The sequence below is a fragment of the Eulemur rufifrons genome, chromosome 21 (assembly GCF_041146395.1).
Source record: "Eulemur rufifrons isolate Redbay chromosome 21, OSU_ERuf_1, whole genome shotgun sequence".
Taxonomy (NCBI): Eukaryota; Metazoa; Chordata; class Mammalia; order Primates; family Lemuridae; genus Eulemur; species Eulemur rufifrons.
In genome coordinates, this window is record NC_091003.1 from 8,515,695 (window position 1) to 8,533,383 (window position 17,689).

At 58.1% G+C, this 17,689-nt stretch overlaps 1 protein-coding gene across 2 annotated transcripts; it reads left to right on the plus strand.

Moving 5' to 3' along the window:
• Positions 1 to 89: 89 nt before the first annotated feature.
• On the plus strand, positions 90 to 16,213 carry PLBD2 (phospholipase B domain containing 2). 2 transcript variants are annotated; one of them, XM_069496770.1, is made up of 12 exons: positions 90 to 392; positions 4,161 to 4,254; positions 6,247 to 6,405; positions 8,478 to 8,578; positions 8,793 to 9,007; positions 11,159 to 11,256; positions 12,420 to 12,580; positions 13,223 to 13,318; positions 13,560 to 13,631; positions 14,295 to 14,447; positions 15,040 to 15,202; positions 15,369 to 16,213. In XM_069496770.1, the coding sequence occupies exons 1-12, from the start codon at positions 103 to 105 to the stop codon at positions 15,534 to 15,536; spliced, it is 1,770 nt and encodes a 589-aa protein (XP_069352871.1). In that variant the 5' UTR covers positions 90 to 102; the 3' UTR covers positions 15,537 to 16,213. The 2 variants fall into 2 exon arrangements, with proteins under 2 accessions (XP_069352871.1, XP_069352872.1); XM_069496771.1 differs by lacking the exon at positions 13,223 to 13,318.
• Positions 16,214 to 17,689: the final 1,476 nt, after the last annotated feature.

Below are 17,689 nucleotides of genomic sequence, written 5' to 3' on the forward strand. Positions count from 1 at the left end.
AGAGTTGGCCCAAGCCCCGCCCCGGCCGCCCTCGGCCCCGCCCCCGCCCCACGGCGGGCGCAGTCACGTGACGCGGGCTGCTGCGCGGCGCTCCGCGCGGTCATGGTGGCCCCGATGTACGGCAGCCCGGGCGGCCGCCTGGCCCGGGCGCTGACGCGGGCGCTGGCGCTGGCCCTGGTGCTGGCCCTGCTGGTCGGGCTGTTCCTGAGCGGCCTGGCGGGCGCGATCCCGGCCCCAGGGGACGGCCGGGCGTGGGACGGGCAGGTCCCACCCGCCTCCCAAAGCCGCTCCGTGCTCCTGGACGCTTCGACCGGCCAGCTGCGCCTGGTGGACGGCCGCCACCCCGACGCCGTGGCCTGGGCCAACCTCACCAACGCCATCCACGAGACCGGGTGAGGGTTGGCGACTCGGCGCGGGGTCGGCCGGGGGAGGGAGTGGGGGGCCGGCCTCTTGCCAGGTGAGAGCGCCCCTGTCTCCCGGGATCACTTGCCCTCCTCCGAGGCTGCAGCAACGCCGTCTGGACCAGGTCCCTGGCTGGAAGGGGGCTAATGCAGCACCCCTCCCCTGGTGGGGGTCTTGCCCCTTGCCTTCAGCCCGTGGTGACAGTACTTCTGCCCCCGAGAGATTAGCTGCCCACCACTGAGGCCGCAGTGCCTGCGTCTGGGTCAGGTCCCTGGCTGGTGGGTAATACAGTAACTTCTATCCCCAGGGGGACCAGCCCCCTTCTCCCCGATCCTGCGGAGGCCACCCCCTGTCCCCGGGCCTGAGAGGTGGGGCAACCTCTCCAGGGGGCAAACTCTCACTTGCTGGGCTGTGGCTGGCTTGTGGGTTCCAGCCCCCTGCCTCCATTCCACAACCGGGGCGGCAGGACTGAGCCTGGATTCCAGCCCAGTCTGAAAGCAGAGGGTCTCTAAATTCACGCAGTCCCAGATAGTACCCTTGCTGGGGCTCTGCTCCTCGCTTCCCTTCTCCGTCCTGGTCCAGGGAGAAGTCCTTGGCCCGATACTATGGAGCCCAGTGCTCCGTGCTTGGCAGTCATCACTCTCCTTATTGCGGGGACCCACGCTGTCTTTCTGATGTGTGAGTCTCACCTAACTCCCCCGCCTGTCTGGGCTCCCACTTCCCCATCTGTGGCCCAGATTTTGATAATGTGCTGTAGTTGGGGGGTGTTGTGGTGCCCTTCCTAGGCCTGTACAAGGGCTTGTGCCCGTTCATTTATTCATTCTCCTGGTGCTTGGCCCAAGGGACATGAAGCTGAGCAGGGTTGGGGTTCCTACCCAGTGGGAGAGACAGACAGCAACAAAAGGGAGACCCGAGTGAGCAGGGCCAGGGCCCTGGATCCAGGCTGTGCTGGGGGACCTTAGGGAACCCTGTGTGCCCCCCACCCCATCCTGGGCATATGCCAGCGCCCCCTCCAGCAGGCACGGCCACCACTGCTGTCCCTAACCATTTTGCTGGTATGCATTGACTTCTGCAGGTGCTGGGGAGACACAGGAGGCTGAGGACACCCCCATTCTGGTGGGACATGGGAGTATCAGATAGATGGGAGAACTGGGGGAGAGATTTGCTACAGACACAGGAGCTCGGTGGGGCCGATCTGGGAAGGCTCCCGGGGAGAAGAGGCCACAAAGTGGGCTGGCATCTATGGAGAGAACTGAAGCTTTGTGGCTGGCCACAGGGGCTGCCAGGACTCTGGCATCTAGCAACCCATTCTCTGCTGACTCACACGTGTTTTGGGGCCTGCTTAGCAGAGCTGGAAGGGCATGGCAAGTCTCTGCTGGATGCTAGCCAGGGGGCGAGACACAGGGTGAGGCCAGCACGGGGAGGGGGCTTTGCCCTGAGGAGCCCCCCACTGGCCTGTGTTGCTCCCAGTTATGGTAAACATGGAAGTGGAGAGAGGGCTTCCTTGATTGTGCTGGATGGAAAGTTTTCCCAGGCTCAGCCCCGCTGCTGTGTGACCTCAGGCAAGTGACTTCACTTCTCTGAGCCTCAGTTCCCACCTCTATAAAGTAGGGAGAATAAAACCTATGTCATAGGGTCTTTGGAGCAATTTAGAGAGATAAGTAAACATGTGACATGCTTAGCACAGTGCCTGGGGGCTGTCATCATTCCCCATAGCGAGGCTTCACTAAAGACCCCCACAACTCCATCCTGCTGGCCCCGAGAGTCTTTGCTTTGGAACATTGAGAACTCAGGCTTCCCTCTTTTACTTTCTCTCTTCTGTTCACCTGGCAAGCTCCTATGTAAACTTCAAAACCCAGAATAGCTGTCACCTTTTCCGTGAAGGCTTCTTTGATTTTACTCAGGTAGTAGCAACACACTTCCTTAGGATACCCCCTTGGCACTTTATTCCTTTTTTCATCATAGGAGTTACCCTGTGGTGTCATTATCTGGTTCCCCGCCGTGTCTCTTCCCCCCATGAGACTTGCAAAGGCCAGGGCTGAATGTCATTCATCCTCACGTACCCTCAGTGTCTGGCACCCAGCAGGCACTCAGAGGGTACTTGCTGATGGTATCAGGTGTGGGTACTTTGAGTCTTTCTCTTTCCATAATCTCTCTAGGGCTGAGCTATTCCTGTCCTGGAGCTGATCAGCGGCTTTGTAGCCAGGTTCCCACGAGACAGCCCTGGCTGAGCCTGACTGTCCCGGTTTATAGCCTCTTAGAGGTCTCTTTGGTTTCTTCCTGTTGCCTTCACTTTCTTAATAGAAATGGTCTTTAAAAATGCTTTCCCCCTAGCTGCAGTAGTGACACGAGTGAATACTTTTGTGTCCTTGGAGCAAAAGTGAAATCTGGACCATAAAGGAAAAGATTGCTAGATCTGGCTGCACAAAAACAAACACTTGTATATGGCAAGAACAAATGCAAAAATCAATTAAAATACAAACATATTTTCAATATTAGTGATATGCAAAGGGCTAACATATATAGAATTTTACCAACTGATAACAAAAGAGTTTTTTAAAAACCCAAGGAAAAAAAAGGGTAAAGGATATGAACCCCAGAACTATCAATGACCGATAAAAATAAGAAAATATACTCATATAACTTAACTAATTAAAGAATTATAATTCATTAAAACAACATGATGGAATTTTTCAACTCTCACCTTGGCGAAGATGAAAAACTTTGCCAGGAATCATTTTAAGTGAGGGAGGGGGCAAACAGCAGTTTGCTCATGGGAGAGAGGCAGTCTCGGACCCACCCCATAGCAGACCTCCCAGTCTGCCTCCTGGCAAGGGCTTCAGGTGACCAGGACATACATCAGAGTCCCAGAAGTGCTGCTTCAGAGGAGTGGGAGCCAGCCTGCCTGGAATCGAATCCTGCCCCTGCCAGCTCTCTGACCCCTCAAGCGTGTCAGCTAGTATTGGGGACCAGTGCTGTGTAACAAACCGGCCCCAAACTCAGTGGCTTAAACCAATAGCGTTGAGCCTCGCGGCCCCATAGGGCAGCTGGGGCGGCTCTGCTTCACGCTGCAGACCTGGTCTGCTCCATGTGGCTCTCAGGTTCTTGTGACCAGTGGGCTGGCCGGGCATGTCCTTCACGTGATGATGGCAGAGGCACCAAGGGCAGGTGGAAACTCGAGAGGCCTCTCAAAGGCTGATCTTGTAGCTGGCACACTCCCACTTCCACCTGGCCAGAGCATGAGACGTCCGAGCCAGATCAAGGCGCAGGGAAGGAGGGTTGCTTGGCCGTTGGCGGAGGAGTTGCGAAGTCACCTAGCACAGGGTGTGCATTCCGGGGTGGGGGTGGTGGTCTACCACAGCAGGGATGTAACTCTGTGCTTTAATTTCCTCTTCTTCCTTGCGATGGGGACAGTAATACCACCTGCCTCGTGGGACTGCAGGATGATCATGGGGTTCAGTGAGTTCGTAGACATGAAAGTGACTGGAGCATCGCCCAGCACAGAGGAGGCCCCCAGTCGATGTTAGCCGGCGTTCTTGTGGGGGAGAGAATGCAGACGGGTGCAGCTTTTTGGGACAGGCTCTTTGTCGATATCTGTTAAAATTGAAAATACACGTGTCCTTTGACCCAGCAGTTCCTCTTTTAGGGATTTAGCCTGGCAAACGGCTGTTGACCACTGTGTCAACAGTGGAGACAGCTGTGTGTCTAGCGGGGGGCCCCTGCCACTGACTGAGTGTCCCCTCCTTCCCCCCATCCAGGTGGGCCTTTCTGGAGCTGGGCACGAGTGGCAGCTACAATGACAGCCTGCAGGCCTACGCAGCCGGCGTGGTGGAAGCTGCTGTGTCCCAGGAGGTAAGGGCCATGGTGGGGACCTGGGGCTCCCAGCGTGCCCCACCCCCAGGGTGTCCCCAGGGTGCTTTTGGGTTTTGGGGGGGGTTTGAATTGTGTGCGGAGTGGGTCTCCCCACCCACGCCCACAGCCCTCCATCAAGCTGGGGAGGAAAAAGCTCACATGCATTCTTTAAAAAACGACGCTAGGTACTATTTGATATGTAGAAAAACCACGTAACATAACCTAAGTTACGAAGCACAATAATAAAGTGAGTGCCCACACTGGAACCTAGAATGTACCGATACCATTGAACACCCCTGACCCCTGCTGCCTCCCCCCACAGAGGCTCCCACCACCCAAATGTGATAGCTGCCGTTCCCTTTCACTCACTCACTCATTCTGTTGACACATATAAGTCACATGCAATAAAGTTCACCACTTAAAAATGTACAATTCACTGGTGTTTAGTATATTCATGAGGTTGTGCAACCATCACCACTGTCTAATTCCAAGACATTTTTGTCACCCCAGAAAGAAACCCCAGACCCAATGGCCAGTAACTGCCCATTCCCCCTCCCCCAGCCCCTGGCACCTCCTAGTCCACTTCCTGTCCCTATGGATTGGCCTGTTCTGGACATTAAGTGGAATCACACACTATGTGCCGTTTTGTGACTAGCATTTTCCACTTAGCATGTTTTCAGAATCCACCCATGTTGAAGCCTGTGTCAGTACCTCAGTCTTTTTTATTGCTGAGTAATATTCCATTGTGCGGACACACCGCATTTCGTTTGCACTTCCTCAGTGGGTGGGCGTCTGAGCTGCGTCCTCTCCCTCACTCTTTTTTTTCTTTTGAGACAGAGTCTCACTCTGTTGCCCAGGCTAGAGTGAGTGCCGTGGCGTCAGCCTAGCTCACAGCATCCTCAAACTCCTGGGCTCAAGCGATCCTCCTGCCTCAGCCTCTCGAATAGCTGGGACTACAGGCGTGCACCACCATGCCCGGCTAATTTTTTCTATATATATATTTTTTAGCTGTCCAAATCATTTCTTTCTATTTTTAGTAGATACGAGGTCTCCCTCTTGCTCAGGCTGGTCTCGAACTCTTGACCTTGAGCAATCCTCCCGCCTTGGCCTCCCAGAGTGCTAGGATTACAGGCGCGAGCCACCGCGCCTGGCCCAGATCTACGTCTTTATGCGGTTTCTTGTCTCTTGGATTCACGACCTGGGTGACCTGGGGAAAATGACTCACCAAGCTGTGCCGCGGGGATGGTGGTAATAGCACCTTCCTTACAGCGTGGTTGTGAGGTTTGAACGTGTCGGTTCGTAAAAGGACGCTGTTGACATTAGCTGTGGGCCTCTGGCTGCTGCTCTGCAGAGCGACGGGATCTTCTCCCGCTGGGATGGCAGCGGGGGTTTGTTGTGTGGGGCCTGGCCGGGCCGATCTTGGCCGGGCCCCCTATGCTCCTGCAGTGCGCGGGCAGGTCAGCGGGGCAGCCGGCTGGCCCAGGACGGCCTCCTCCGTATGTCTGGGGACCGACTTTCCGGGGACGACTGGCCTATGTGGTCCGTAATCCCCAGCAGGTGAGCCCAGGCTTGTTCATGTGGCACCGGGGCCGGAAATGCTGAAGGCCTCTCTGGAGGTCCAGGTGACATTGGCACAGCAGTCTCTCCACCTGAGTGGGCAGGGATAATTGCTGTTTTGTTCACGCCTGTCCTCAGTGCTCAGAACAGCAAATAATAGGTGCTCAAGAAACATTTGTTGACTGACAGACTGGCTGAGGACATGCCGGGTCCCCAGCCACAGAGGAGGGGCAGTCTAGAGTATGTGGGCTTTGCTGCTAGCGGCTTTCCGAGGGAGGCCTTGGAGACGCAGGGACCTGGTGGGGGCGCGGAGCTGGAGTGGGAGGGGCCCGGCGGGGAGAGGACCCCGTCCGCTCTTGGGAGGCCTGGGCGGGGGTCCGGGGAAGAGGGCAGCGGCCGCCTGCCCCCGCCCTGCCCACGTCCCCCCCTCCGCAGCTCATCTACATGCACTGGATGAACACGGTGGTGAACTACTGTGGCCCCTTCGAGTATGAGGTCGGCTACTGCGAGCGGCTCAAGAGCTTCCTGGAGGCCAACCTGGAGTGGATGCAGGAGGAGATGGCGCAGAACACGGACTCTGCGTACTGGCACCAGGTGGGCCCGGCTGCCACGCTCGGCGGGGGTCAGGGGTTGGGGGTGGAGCAGCTCAGCCACCACTGAGGCGGCCAGGCCCCCAGCTGGGATGTGTCCTGTCTCCCGCGCTGCTGGTCAGCCCTGTGGCGTGCCCAGCTACACAGCCACCCCGGTCCCCATTGTCATCCCCATCCCTCCTGGCTGACCGGCCACTCGGCCGCCTGTCCAGTCTCCACGTGTCTGAACTTCTGTCTGTCCGAGTGTGTTCTTGGAGTGGCTAAACACAGCCGTAGTGCCCCGTGGTACTCACACACGGGGGAAGTCGCTTCGTAGGTCGCTTCCGTGGCTGACGGAGAGGCCCGGCGGGTGCCCGCTCGGGGCTGCTGGCCGGTCCGCAGTGGGAAAGTCAGTTCTTCATGAATTCCCTAAAAAGCCTCCGGAGTTTGACTGTGAAGTGCACGTGACAGGCTGGGGGACATGGCCATCGATCCCTGGTAGTGCGTCCACCTGGCTCAGGCCGGGTTTGCATCGTTTCCTTCAGCAGGATTTGTCACTGTCCACCCACCTACCTACTCACCCTGACCTGTCCACTCACCCACTGCAGACACCCCCATCCACCCATCCATTCCTCTGCCCCCAACCCGTCTACCCACCCACCCATTTATCCACCCGCCCGTCCGTCCCTCCCTCCCGCCCTCGTCCATGCGTCCAGCTCTCCTGCCCGCCCGTCCACCTCCCACTCTCTTCCCCTCGTCTACCCCAGGGTCACCACCTGCCCGTCCCAGCCCAGCGTCAGTGCCTCTGTCCAGCCGCCCTGTCGATAGACCCCGTTTAGTTGCCTGTCCTTCTCCCGCCTGTCTGTCCATCCACCCTCACAAACCGCCTCCCGCTCGCCTGCCCATACAGCTGTTGGACCCGTCTTCACTCCCCATCCTCCCCGGCTGTCTGCTCCGTCTCTCCCTGTCTGCAGTCTGCCTGGGGCTGCTCAGCGCTCTGGGGCGATGCCCACGCTCCTCCCTGCCCACGCTCCTCCCTGCGGCCTCAGCGCCGCCTCCACCTCTCCCTCCGAGCTCCGTCTCCCACTCACCTCCTCCTCCCCCTGCTCCTGCCTCCTGCTGCCTGCCGGAGATGACTTGCCCTGCCCCAGGGCCTTTGAACACCTGCTCCTGCTGCCCAGAACACTCCTCTCCCCCCACCCCTGCCACCTGGCTGCCCCTCCGCATTCCTCACCTCGCCTCACCCCTCCCTTTCTCACTGAAGGGAGAAACTCTAGCCAGGAATTCAGGGTCTGTTTTTTCAAGCAACTCTGAGCCCCCTAAGGCCATGTCTGCTTTGTTCACTGTGATGTCCCCAGTGCCTAGCAGTGTCTGGTGCATAGTAGGTGCTTTATAAATAAGACTTTGTGGCGTATTTACAGACAAAGGAATGAATCCATCTTGTCCTGTTCACCCATTCCACGCACCTGGCTGGACACCTGTCCCTCCCGTTCATGTAGGCGATGGCTTCTCTCTCCGTCCTGCCTTCTACTTGGCAACTTGTCCTGCCTGTCTGTCCATCCACCCACCCACCCATCCGTCTGCTCACCCTCCCTCCATCGTGCGGATATTTATCAAGTGCCCAGTGTGTGCCCAGCACAGGCCTTGCGAGGGACACGGTGCTGACAGTCCATGGTTACAGGATGTTGAGGCAAAGCAGTGACAGTGGGGAGAAGTCAGATGTGTGAGGCAGGTGCCAGAGGCAGCGGCACAGGCAGGAACTGAAGTCAGAATAGGGAGCAGTTAGCAACGGGCCAGGCCAGCCTGGGAGGCTTCATGGAGGAGGTGGCTTTTGAACTAGGCTCTTAAGTGGAAGTGAGTTGGGGTCAACACAGGGTGAGGACATACAGTAAATGTATTGAAAGCAGGGAGGTGCTCAGCATGGAGGGCTGGGTGGTGGTTGGGCGGGGTCAGGGTACAGCCTTTAGGGTGCCCCTGGGTCTCTCCTGCTCCATCTCAATGCCCAGACCAGAGGCCCCCCCCCCCCCATTGCAGGAGAAGGTGTGAGCCTGGCGGAGAGGCCTCACCCTCTCTCTGCCCCCACCCCTCCCCCTCCAGGTGCGGCTGACCCTCCTGCAGCTGAAAGGCCTGGAAGACAGCTACGAAGGCCGTGTGACCTTCCCAACTGGGAATTTTACCATCAAACCCTTGGGCTTCCTGTAAGTGCCGCCCCCAGAGTGGACAGGGTGGGGGAAAGGGCCACACACCTCCTAGACAGACCCAGGTTCTAGTACTATCTTTGCCACTTCCTGGTTCCATGGCCTCGGACCAAGCAGCTAACCTCCTGAGCCTCAGCCTTCTCCTCTGGGAAATGGGTACATACCGACAGCCACAGCAGGCACGGTAACCCTCCGGTGCCCTGGCCCTCCCCAGCCTGCTGCAGATTTCTGGGGACCTGGAAGACCTGGAGCCCGCCCTGAATAAGACCAAGACCAAGGCTTCCCTGGGCTCAGGCTCCTGCTCTGCCCTCATCAAGCTGCTGCCTGGCCAGAGTGACCTCCTCGTCGCCCACAACACCTGGAACAACTACCAGCACATGCTGCGCGTCATCAAGAAGTACTGGTTCCAGTTCCGGGAAGGCCCCCAGGGTAGGCGGATGTCGGGGGCACACAGGTGGGGGTGGGCCTGGGAAGTGTGGGCCTTGGCAGCCTTCCGCCCACCCCCCTTAAACACAGAGGTCCCTCTAGGGCCATTCCAAGGGTGCAATTTGTTTTTTAACATGTTTATTTCCTTTTAAGTTTTTATTTTACAAGGTGGATCAGTTAGCTATTGCTACGTTAACCAATCACGCCAGCATTTAAAGCAACAAAAGCTTAAACCCACGAGCATTTCTTTTTTGCTCCGGTGTCCGTGGGTCCGCTGGGTGTTTTGTTATTTGGGGCCAGGCCAGGCCGGGCTCACTGACGCTTCTGCAGTGTGCCGGCCGGTCAGCTGGGCCGGCCGCCTGGCCCCGCGTGGCCTCGTTCCCACGTCTGGGGAACTGTCAGCTCGTCTTTCATCCCCAGCTGGCGAGCCCAGGCTTGTCCCTGTGGCATCTGGACAGGGACGTGCTGGCCTCTTGAGGCCTGGTTGACACTGGTGCAGCATTCTGTTATTTGAAGCGAGTCAGTGGCCGCCGGAGGGGTGGCGCTGCCAGATGTTTGCAGTGCCTCCTTCTCGGCCAAACCTAAGCACTCGATGACACCAGCAGGTGGCGAGGAGGTGTGGACGCGTACACCTCATGCACTGCTCCTGGAGCCCGCGTTGGCACGGCCACTTTTAAGAGGAACCCAGCTGGAGTCTAATAAAATCCAAAATCTGTCACCCCACTGATGCAGCAGCTCTGATTCAGATCTGTTCCTAGAGAGATATTTCAGTTTCTTCACAAGGAACCACTGTCACAGTGGTTTGGTGACAACCTAATACCCTTTCATTTAAATTTAAGTAAATTCAAACTTGACATTTATACGGGAAAGTGCACACAGCGTACGTGTACAACTTGGAGTTTTTGCTCATCCAGCACTCCTACGTATAGCACCCGGCTTGAGAAACAGAACAGCCCCAGCCCCTGCAAGCGCCTCTTGTGTTCCAGGCGCTGCCCACACGCCAGCGTAGTCATCCTGTCCCGGTTTCTCCCGGCAGCGATTAGTGGTTTTGAATGTTAGATGAATGGGATCGTAATGGCACGTGCTCACTGTGTCTGGCTTCTTTCGTTCCACATATCTGTGACATTAACCCAAATTATCGTGTGCTGCCGTAGTTCGTCATTCCCATTGCCATAGAGCCATTAAATTTGTATCACATCTTTTAAAAAACTACGTGAGTCATGCAGGTATGTTAAAGGACATTGGAAGATCCAGCAAAACGCACTCACGGTGGAAATCACTAGAGTACCCCACAACCTGCGAGGGAAAATTTCTGCAAACGTTTGGTTATGTTTTCTTCTAGGCTTTTAAAAACTGTGCCTCAGTTTTTTCATTTGTTGTCATGTATTTTTATTCCATGAGTAATACATAAATGCATCGTCCCAAATTCCAGCAGTGCTGACGAAGAAGTGCATCTCCCTTGATGCTATTGCCCTGTTGGTTTGGATCCATCTAGATTTTGGGGGATGCATTTGTTTATTTTTAGAGATTGAGTCTCACTGTGTTGCCCAGGCTGGTCTCAAGCTCCTGGACTCAAGTGATCCTCCCACTTTAGCCTCCTGAGTAGCTGTTGGGACTACAGGTGTGAGCCACTATACCTGGCCTTGGATGCACTTACGTGTATATATCTGTACCTTTTAAAAATTAATAGATGTTATTTTTAAGAAAAGTTTTAGGTTCATAGACACATTGAATAGATAGTACAGAGGATTCCCATTTATCTATTTACTTATTTATTTATTCATTTCCTTATTTATTTATTTAACTGTGTATCTATTTATGTATCTATTTATTTATGTATCCATTCATTCATTTATCTATCTATTTAGAAACAAGGTCTCGATATGTTGCCCAGGCTGGTTTTGAACTTCTGGCCTCAAGCAATCCTCCCACCTCAGCCTCCCAAAGTGTACCAGCTTTTATGTTTACACAAGCACACGCACACACTTATATGTCAAAATGACCTCGTTTGCTAAGTGACAGAAGGGATGGAGTGGGGGCTTCCTCTGAGGCAGGCCTGCTTCCCGCCTTGAGACCCAAGTCTTGGGTGGGGGCGAGGGGGCCCTGCATACACCTGTCTGACCAGCGCCCCCCGGGCTCACTGTCCCCCGACAGAGGATGACCCCCTGGTTCCTGGCAACAAGATGATCTTCTCTTCCTACCCTGGCACCATCTTCTCCTGCGATGACTTCTACATCCTGGGCAGCGGGCTGGTGAGTCCCCTGTCGTGTCTCCTCTGTCCCTGGGGGTGTTGCTCCCCCAGCAGCTCTGGGCCAGCGGGGGTTTATTCGAGCAGCCAGTGGGCACTGGGCAGCAGCCTGGTGCTGGGCGCTGGTCAGGAGCTGGGGGCGCAGAGCAGGATGAGGTGGACGCAGCCCCCGCCTGCCATCCTGCACCCAGGCCCGGGCCCTGCCCTGGGACTTGGACCACCACGAGGGCTTGTTGAAATGCAGACCCCCAGGTCCCACCTGGGAAAACCTGCAGCTGGCCTGGGACCCTGCATGCTGCCAGTGGTCTGGGGACCTTTGGAGGCATCCTTAACCTCAGTGGCTTCATTTTGTTTTTATGTATTCAGGATAAACCTCCCTCCTCTCTCCCCTGCCTTCCCGCTTGCTTTCCCTGGAACCCGCTGACCTGGCCAGGTTTTCTGAATAGAGCTTGTTTATAATGTGTTGTTTTTATCGTTTTTCCTGGCTGGAGTCCAGACTCACTTAGAAATCTGTTCCTGGCATCCCCAGCAAGCCCCACGATCGCCAGGGCAACGCTGCAGGGGAGAAAAAACATCACTTTAAAAAACACCCTCAGTGCAGAGGAGGCCAGCTTCCTGTGGGTCTGGGGCAGGGAGGGACTCTCTGGTCTGTCCTATTTCTTTGCTCTTCTTTCTTTTTTTCTTATAGGGTCTCACTCTGTTGCTTAGGCCAGAGTACATTGTCGTGTTCATAGCTCATTGTAATCTCAAACCCCTGGGCTCAAATGATCCTCCTGCCTCAGCTTCCAAAGTAGCTGGGACTATAGGCATGTACCACCATGCCCAGCTAATTTTTAATTTTTTTTGTAGATATGGGATCTTGCTATGTTGTCCAGGCTGGTCTCAAAGGTCCTGAAGCGATCCTCCCACCTTGGCCTCCCAAAGTGCTGGGATTACAGGCGTGAGCCACCGCACCTGGCCACTTTTTTCTAAGTGTGGAATGAGACGTGAGAGGGCCAGGCATGAGAGGGAGGCAGCTGGAGGGGGACAACGGAAACAGTTTCATCCGGTTACCTAGAAAGGGTCAGGGCAGGAAGCTTCCCCTCCCTCTGGGTCCCTAACGGTTTTGTGCCAGGAACCCGTTTGGCAGTCTGGGAGGCGGGTGACACCCCCTTGACTCTCCCACAGGTGACGCTGGAGACCACCATTGGCAACAAGAACCCGCTGCTATGGAAGTATGTGCGGCCCAGGGACTGTGTGCTGGAGTGGGTGCGCAACGTCGTGGCCAACCGCCTGGCCGTGGACGGGGACTCCTGGACAGACGTCTTCAAGAGGTTCAACAGTGGCACGTGAGTGGGCTCCTGGCCCTGTGGCCTCCCCGCCCCAAGTGATAGACCAACCTTCCCCTTAACACTCAGGCCTTGGGGGAGCCTGTGTGGCACCAGGGCCACATGCCCCACACCCTCTGCAGAGCCCTCTCATGGATTGTCATTGGAGTTGCAAGAATCCTTGGGTCTCCTCCCTCGTCTTATACATGGGGACACTGTAGCTCTGGGAAGAAAAAGCTTTGTGCCTCCCAGGCAGGCTCCTGAGCCCAGAAAGGGGCCCTTGGAGGTGGGACAGGAAGAGAACTTGGAACGCGAGCGCCCTGGGCAGAGTGGGCCGGGCTGTTGGGGGCGGCTATGGGGGTGGCAGCACCTGTGAGCCAGAAACATTTGGGTCATGCAAAATCTTGGGATGTCTGTCAGAGGAACTCACCTTTGTTCTGATAAGCACTAGGGAGCCATAGAATATTCTAGAATAGGCAAGCAGCATGACGAGAGAGGGGTTTGCAGACACCTGGTCAGGCTGCAGTGTCAGAGTGACAGTTGAATGGCTGGACACCCCCAGGCTCACTGCCCCTGGTTCCTGGCTGCGTGGGGCCCTGGGGGCAGGGGGCACCAGGGCAGTGGCTCCAGGCTCTTCTCAGTCCCCATCCTTGGGCACGACAGGTACAACAACCAGTGGATGATTGTGGACTACAAGGCGTTTGTCCCCGGCGGGCCCAGCCCGGGGACCAAGGTTCTCACCATCCTGGAGCAGATCCCGTGAGTGCCCTGGGAGAGGGGCAGGGTGCTCTGGGCAGAGGCCCGGCAGCTGGAGCCACGCGGGAAGGGGAGAGCCTAAGGCAAGTTGGGAGGGGGAGAGAGGGCCCTCCCTGATTGGGCTGGAGGCTCAGGACATAATCCATCCCCCAGGCAATGGGGAGCCATCGGGGGTCCTTGAGCAGGGCAGTGTTCACGGGAGCCCCTTTTCCGACCACCTGTGCCCCATCTCTGCCGGTCCCAGGGGCATGGTGGTGGTGGCGGACAAGACCTCGGAGCTCTACCAGAAGACCTACTGGGCCAGCTACAACATACCGTACGTGCCCCCTCCCGCTCCCCGTCGGCCTCACCCCTTGCTCAGCTCTCCGTGTGGGCGAAGGCTCCTTCCCAGCGGATATTTTCAAGCCCACAGAGCTTAGAAACCCCATCCTAGCCCTTCTCTGGCCAAGAGAGCCCTGACAGTTTTGGGGTGTAGTTGTGTGGCTCAGGTCAGCATCTGTGTGACCTCCCAGTGCTGGCACCCACAGCAGGGTGACACGGGATGGCCACGCTCAGGGACTGACCCCTCCCAGGGTCTCCAGCTGGATCTGGAGCTGCAGAGACATCACCTTGGGGCTCACTTGTTTTACCTGGAAACCTTGTTTGAGCCTCAACCTGCTACACGCTGTAGCTGTGTTTGCTGTGCCCATTTCACAGATGATGAAACCGAGGCTGGAGAGAGGGCCTAACTTCCCAGGGTTCCCTGCTGGTGAATGGTGAAGCCAGGGTTTGAACCCATATCTGTGGGGCCCCAGAGTCCAAGCTCGGCCACCCTACCAAGCCACCGCCAGCACAAACAAAAGTCGTTATTACTGCCATCCCGACTGTCTTAGTTGTTAGTGATACCGTTCTGGTGTGACCACCCCTCCAGGTCCCCGGCCACAGCCACAGCCTGGTGAGACTGGTGTGGGTCGTGGGTGACAGTCCTTGTCCCCGGCAGGGCCTTTGAGACCGTGTTCAATGCCAGTGGACTGCAGGACCTGGTGGCCAAGTACGGGGACTGGTTTTCTTATGACGGGAGCCCCCGGGCCCAGATCTTCCGGAGGAACCAGTCGCTGGTGCAAGACATAGACTCCATGGTCCGGCTGATGAGGTGGGTGCTGGCTGGGTGGCGGGCGGGGAGAGTGAGGGTGAGCCACGTGGCACTTCCCGTGCACTTCCTTGTACCCACCTGTTCAGGCCTCACAGCCAGCCCGGGGGCCAGCGGGGGTGGTCAGATGGTGACCGGCCAGTGCCGCAGCCGCTGGCCTCACGTTACAGGGAGGGCGCTGGACACCTGTGCTGGGCGCGTGCTTGGTGCTGGGAGGGACAGGCGCAAAACCTGCTCCCCGCGGTCCCGGGGAGCACCCTGTCTCGGGCGGTGCAGAGACCGAGAGCGCACACTGACGTAGGTGTGTCTGCGGCTGTCGGATGCCCAGGAAATGTGACCAAGTGGCACACGGTGCCTCGCCTGGCTTGGGTGAGGGGCATAGAGGGCCTCCCCGAGGAAGGTGCCTGAGCAGAGAGCCGAGCGACAAGGGACTGTGGGCCCCAGGCAGAGGGGCCAGCGTCAGCGCCGGCCTGGCCGCGGGAGGGGCTGGGCAAGTTGAAGGCTGGTGGCTGTGGCATGGGGCTGCCACCGTGAGGGTTGGCCCTGTCCTCAGCCTCCCCTTCCTGGTGTGACTATGTTCTTGCCTGTCCCCCAGGTACAATGACTTCCTCCACGACCCCCTGTCACTGTGCAAGGCCTGCGAGCCCCAGCCCAACGGGGAGAACGCCATCTCAGCCCGCTCCGACCTCAACCTGGCCAACGGCTCCTACCCGTTCTCTGCCCTGCGCCAGCGCTCCCACGGGGGCATCGACGCGAAGGTGCCGCCCCCACCCCGGGGAGGCCCGGTCAGAGCAGGACTGTGGTTGGGGTCAAGGTCAAGGTGACAGTATAGTTTGGGGCCAGGTTCAGAAGTGGGCTCTGGGCTGGAGGCTAGCACGGGGGCCAGGGCCCTGGCTCAGCCACCTGCTCTGCCCTGGCCCCCAGGTGACCAGCATGTCGCTGGCCAAGGCCCTGAGCCTGCTGGCGGTCAGCGGCCCCACGTGGGACCAGGTGCCCCCGTTCCAGTGGAGCAGCTCGCCGTTCAGCGGCCTGCTGCACATGGGCCAGCCCGACCTCTGGAAGTTCTCGCCCGTCCAGGTCTGGTGGGAGTGAGACCCCGCTCTGCTGCCTTCGCCCCTGCCGCCGCCCGACCTCTGCCCCTCCCCCGAGAAGGGGGCTTGGCCCCTGCTGTGCACTGAGCTGGGACAGGGTCTGCCGGGATTGGGGAGGGATCGTTCTCTGGGTCATCGCCCCCAGGGTGGCTTCTGACTGGCTCTCCCTGTCCCCCGGAGCGTCTCCTCTGCCTCCCTGCGTCTCTGTCTCTCTGTCTCCTGCTTCTCAATCCCACCTCTGGGGCCCCATCCTCGTCCCTCCCGAGGGCTTGGGAGGGGTCCTGGCATCAGGCTCTGGGGCCCCCGTGGGCAGGAGGGGCCACCGCAGCCCCCCTTCCAGCCTGGTTCCTGCTGGCGGCGTTGGCGCTGGGGAGGTTTCAGCCCCGGGTCCTGGGCATCGTCCCTGGTCAGCGTCGCTGCCCCAGCCCCCACCCCCGGCCCCTGTGCTCCCCGGGAAGCAGCCCCCTCGTCTCCCTTTCTGGGCAGCTTCCTTGAGGACAGAAACTTGAAAACAAACCGAAACCAAAGTTTCTGGCCACGTGTGGCTGGAGGGTCCTGAGTGTCCCCTCTCCAGGGCAGGCGGGAATGTCAGCCCCCGCACTCCCGCCTCGTGCCCCCACCCCGACCCGGCCTGCCCCGCGCCTCGGCTCCCCCGCTGGAGGAAACCAACCGCAGGCTGTGCCGCCATTAAACGAGACAGGCCGTGGCCCCTGTGCTGTGCTTCTTGGGGCAGCGGGAAGGCGGGCTCGGCGCCTTTTCTCCTCTCAGGTTTGGGTCTGCACCACTTCCCGTGCATCGTCCTGTCCAGCTTCCGTCTGTCCTATCCGTTCACTCACTGCCAACCCGCTCGCCCGCCGTCCATCTGCACAGCCTTCCACCGTCCGTCCTCCCTCCACCCACCCATGTCCATCCATCTTCCGTCCATCTGTCCACTCAGGTAGCATCCATCCATCCACCCATCCATCCATCTAACTTCTATCCATCCACCTATTTGTCCACCCACCCATCCATCTGGCCACACACCTTCACTCATCCACCCATCCATCTTCCATCGCCCATCCATATCCATCCGTCTTCCATCCATCCAACATCCATCCGTCCACCTTTCCACCCATTTACCACCCATCCATCTGTCTACCCACCCATCCATCCATCCACCCACCCATCCATCTGTCTACCCACCCGTCCATCCCTCTACCCACCCATCCATCCGTCTACCCACCCATCCATCCGTCTACCCACCCGTCCATCCATCTACCCACCCGTCCATCCCTCTACCCACCCGTCCATCCCTCTACCCACCCGTCCATCCGTCTACCCACCCATCCATCCCTCTACCCACCCATCCATCCCTCTACCCACCCATCCATCCATCCCTCTACCCACCCATCCATCCATCCCTCTACCCACCCATCCATCCGTCTACCCACCCATCCATCCGTCTACCCACCCGTCCATCCGTCCACCCACCCGTCCATCCGTCCACCCACCCGTCCATCCGTCCACCCACCCGTCCATCCGTCCACCCACCCGTCCATCCGTCTACCCACCCATCCATCCGTCTACATGCCGCCAGTCATCCACCCATCCGTGCACATCCATCTGTCTACTCATTTTCCATCCGTCATCCATCCATCCATCCAGCTGTGCTGGGTCCTCTTCTGGGGCCCTGTTACCCACCAAGACCCCCCTGAATCGTGCTGTGAGGTGCAGACCAACACAGACCCCTCCCATCTGCTGTCACGCAGACTCTCCCAGTGCTGTGTGCTTGGGGGGGCGGAAAGCACATGGCCCTGAGATCAAAGGCCTGGGTTCGAATCCTGTCTCCACATCTTGTTAACTGTGGACTCAACCTCTCCGAGCCTTGGTAACCTCACCTGTAAAATGGGGTCACGATGTGAGCAGCATTTCCCTGGGGGGGTCTAATGCAGCCCACACGGGGCCCCCCACACTCAACATTCATTCATTAGCAAATACTTATGGAGCCTCAGTTCATGCCGGGCGCTGTTATGAGGTCCCAGGGTCGCTCAGAACAAACGCTACAAAGACTCCCTGCTCTGTCCAGTTTGCACAGCGTCGGGGGTCGAGGGGTGGTGGAGGGGGTGGACAGCAGACACAGAGTGAACGTGCTGCGTGTACCGTGCTGGTGAATGC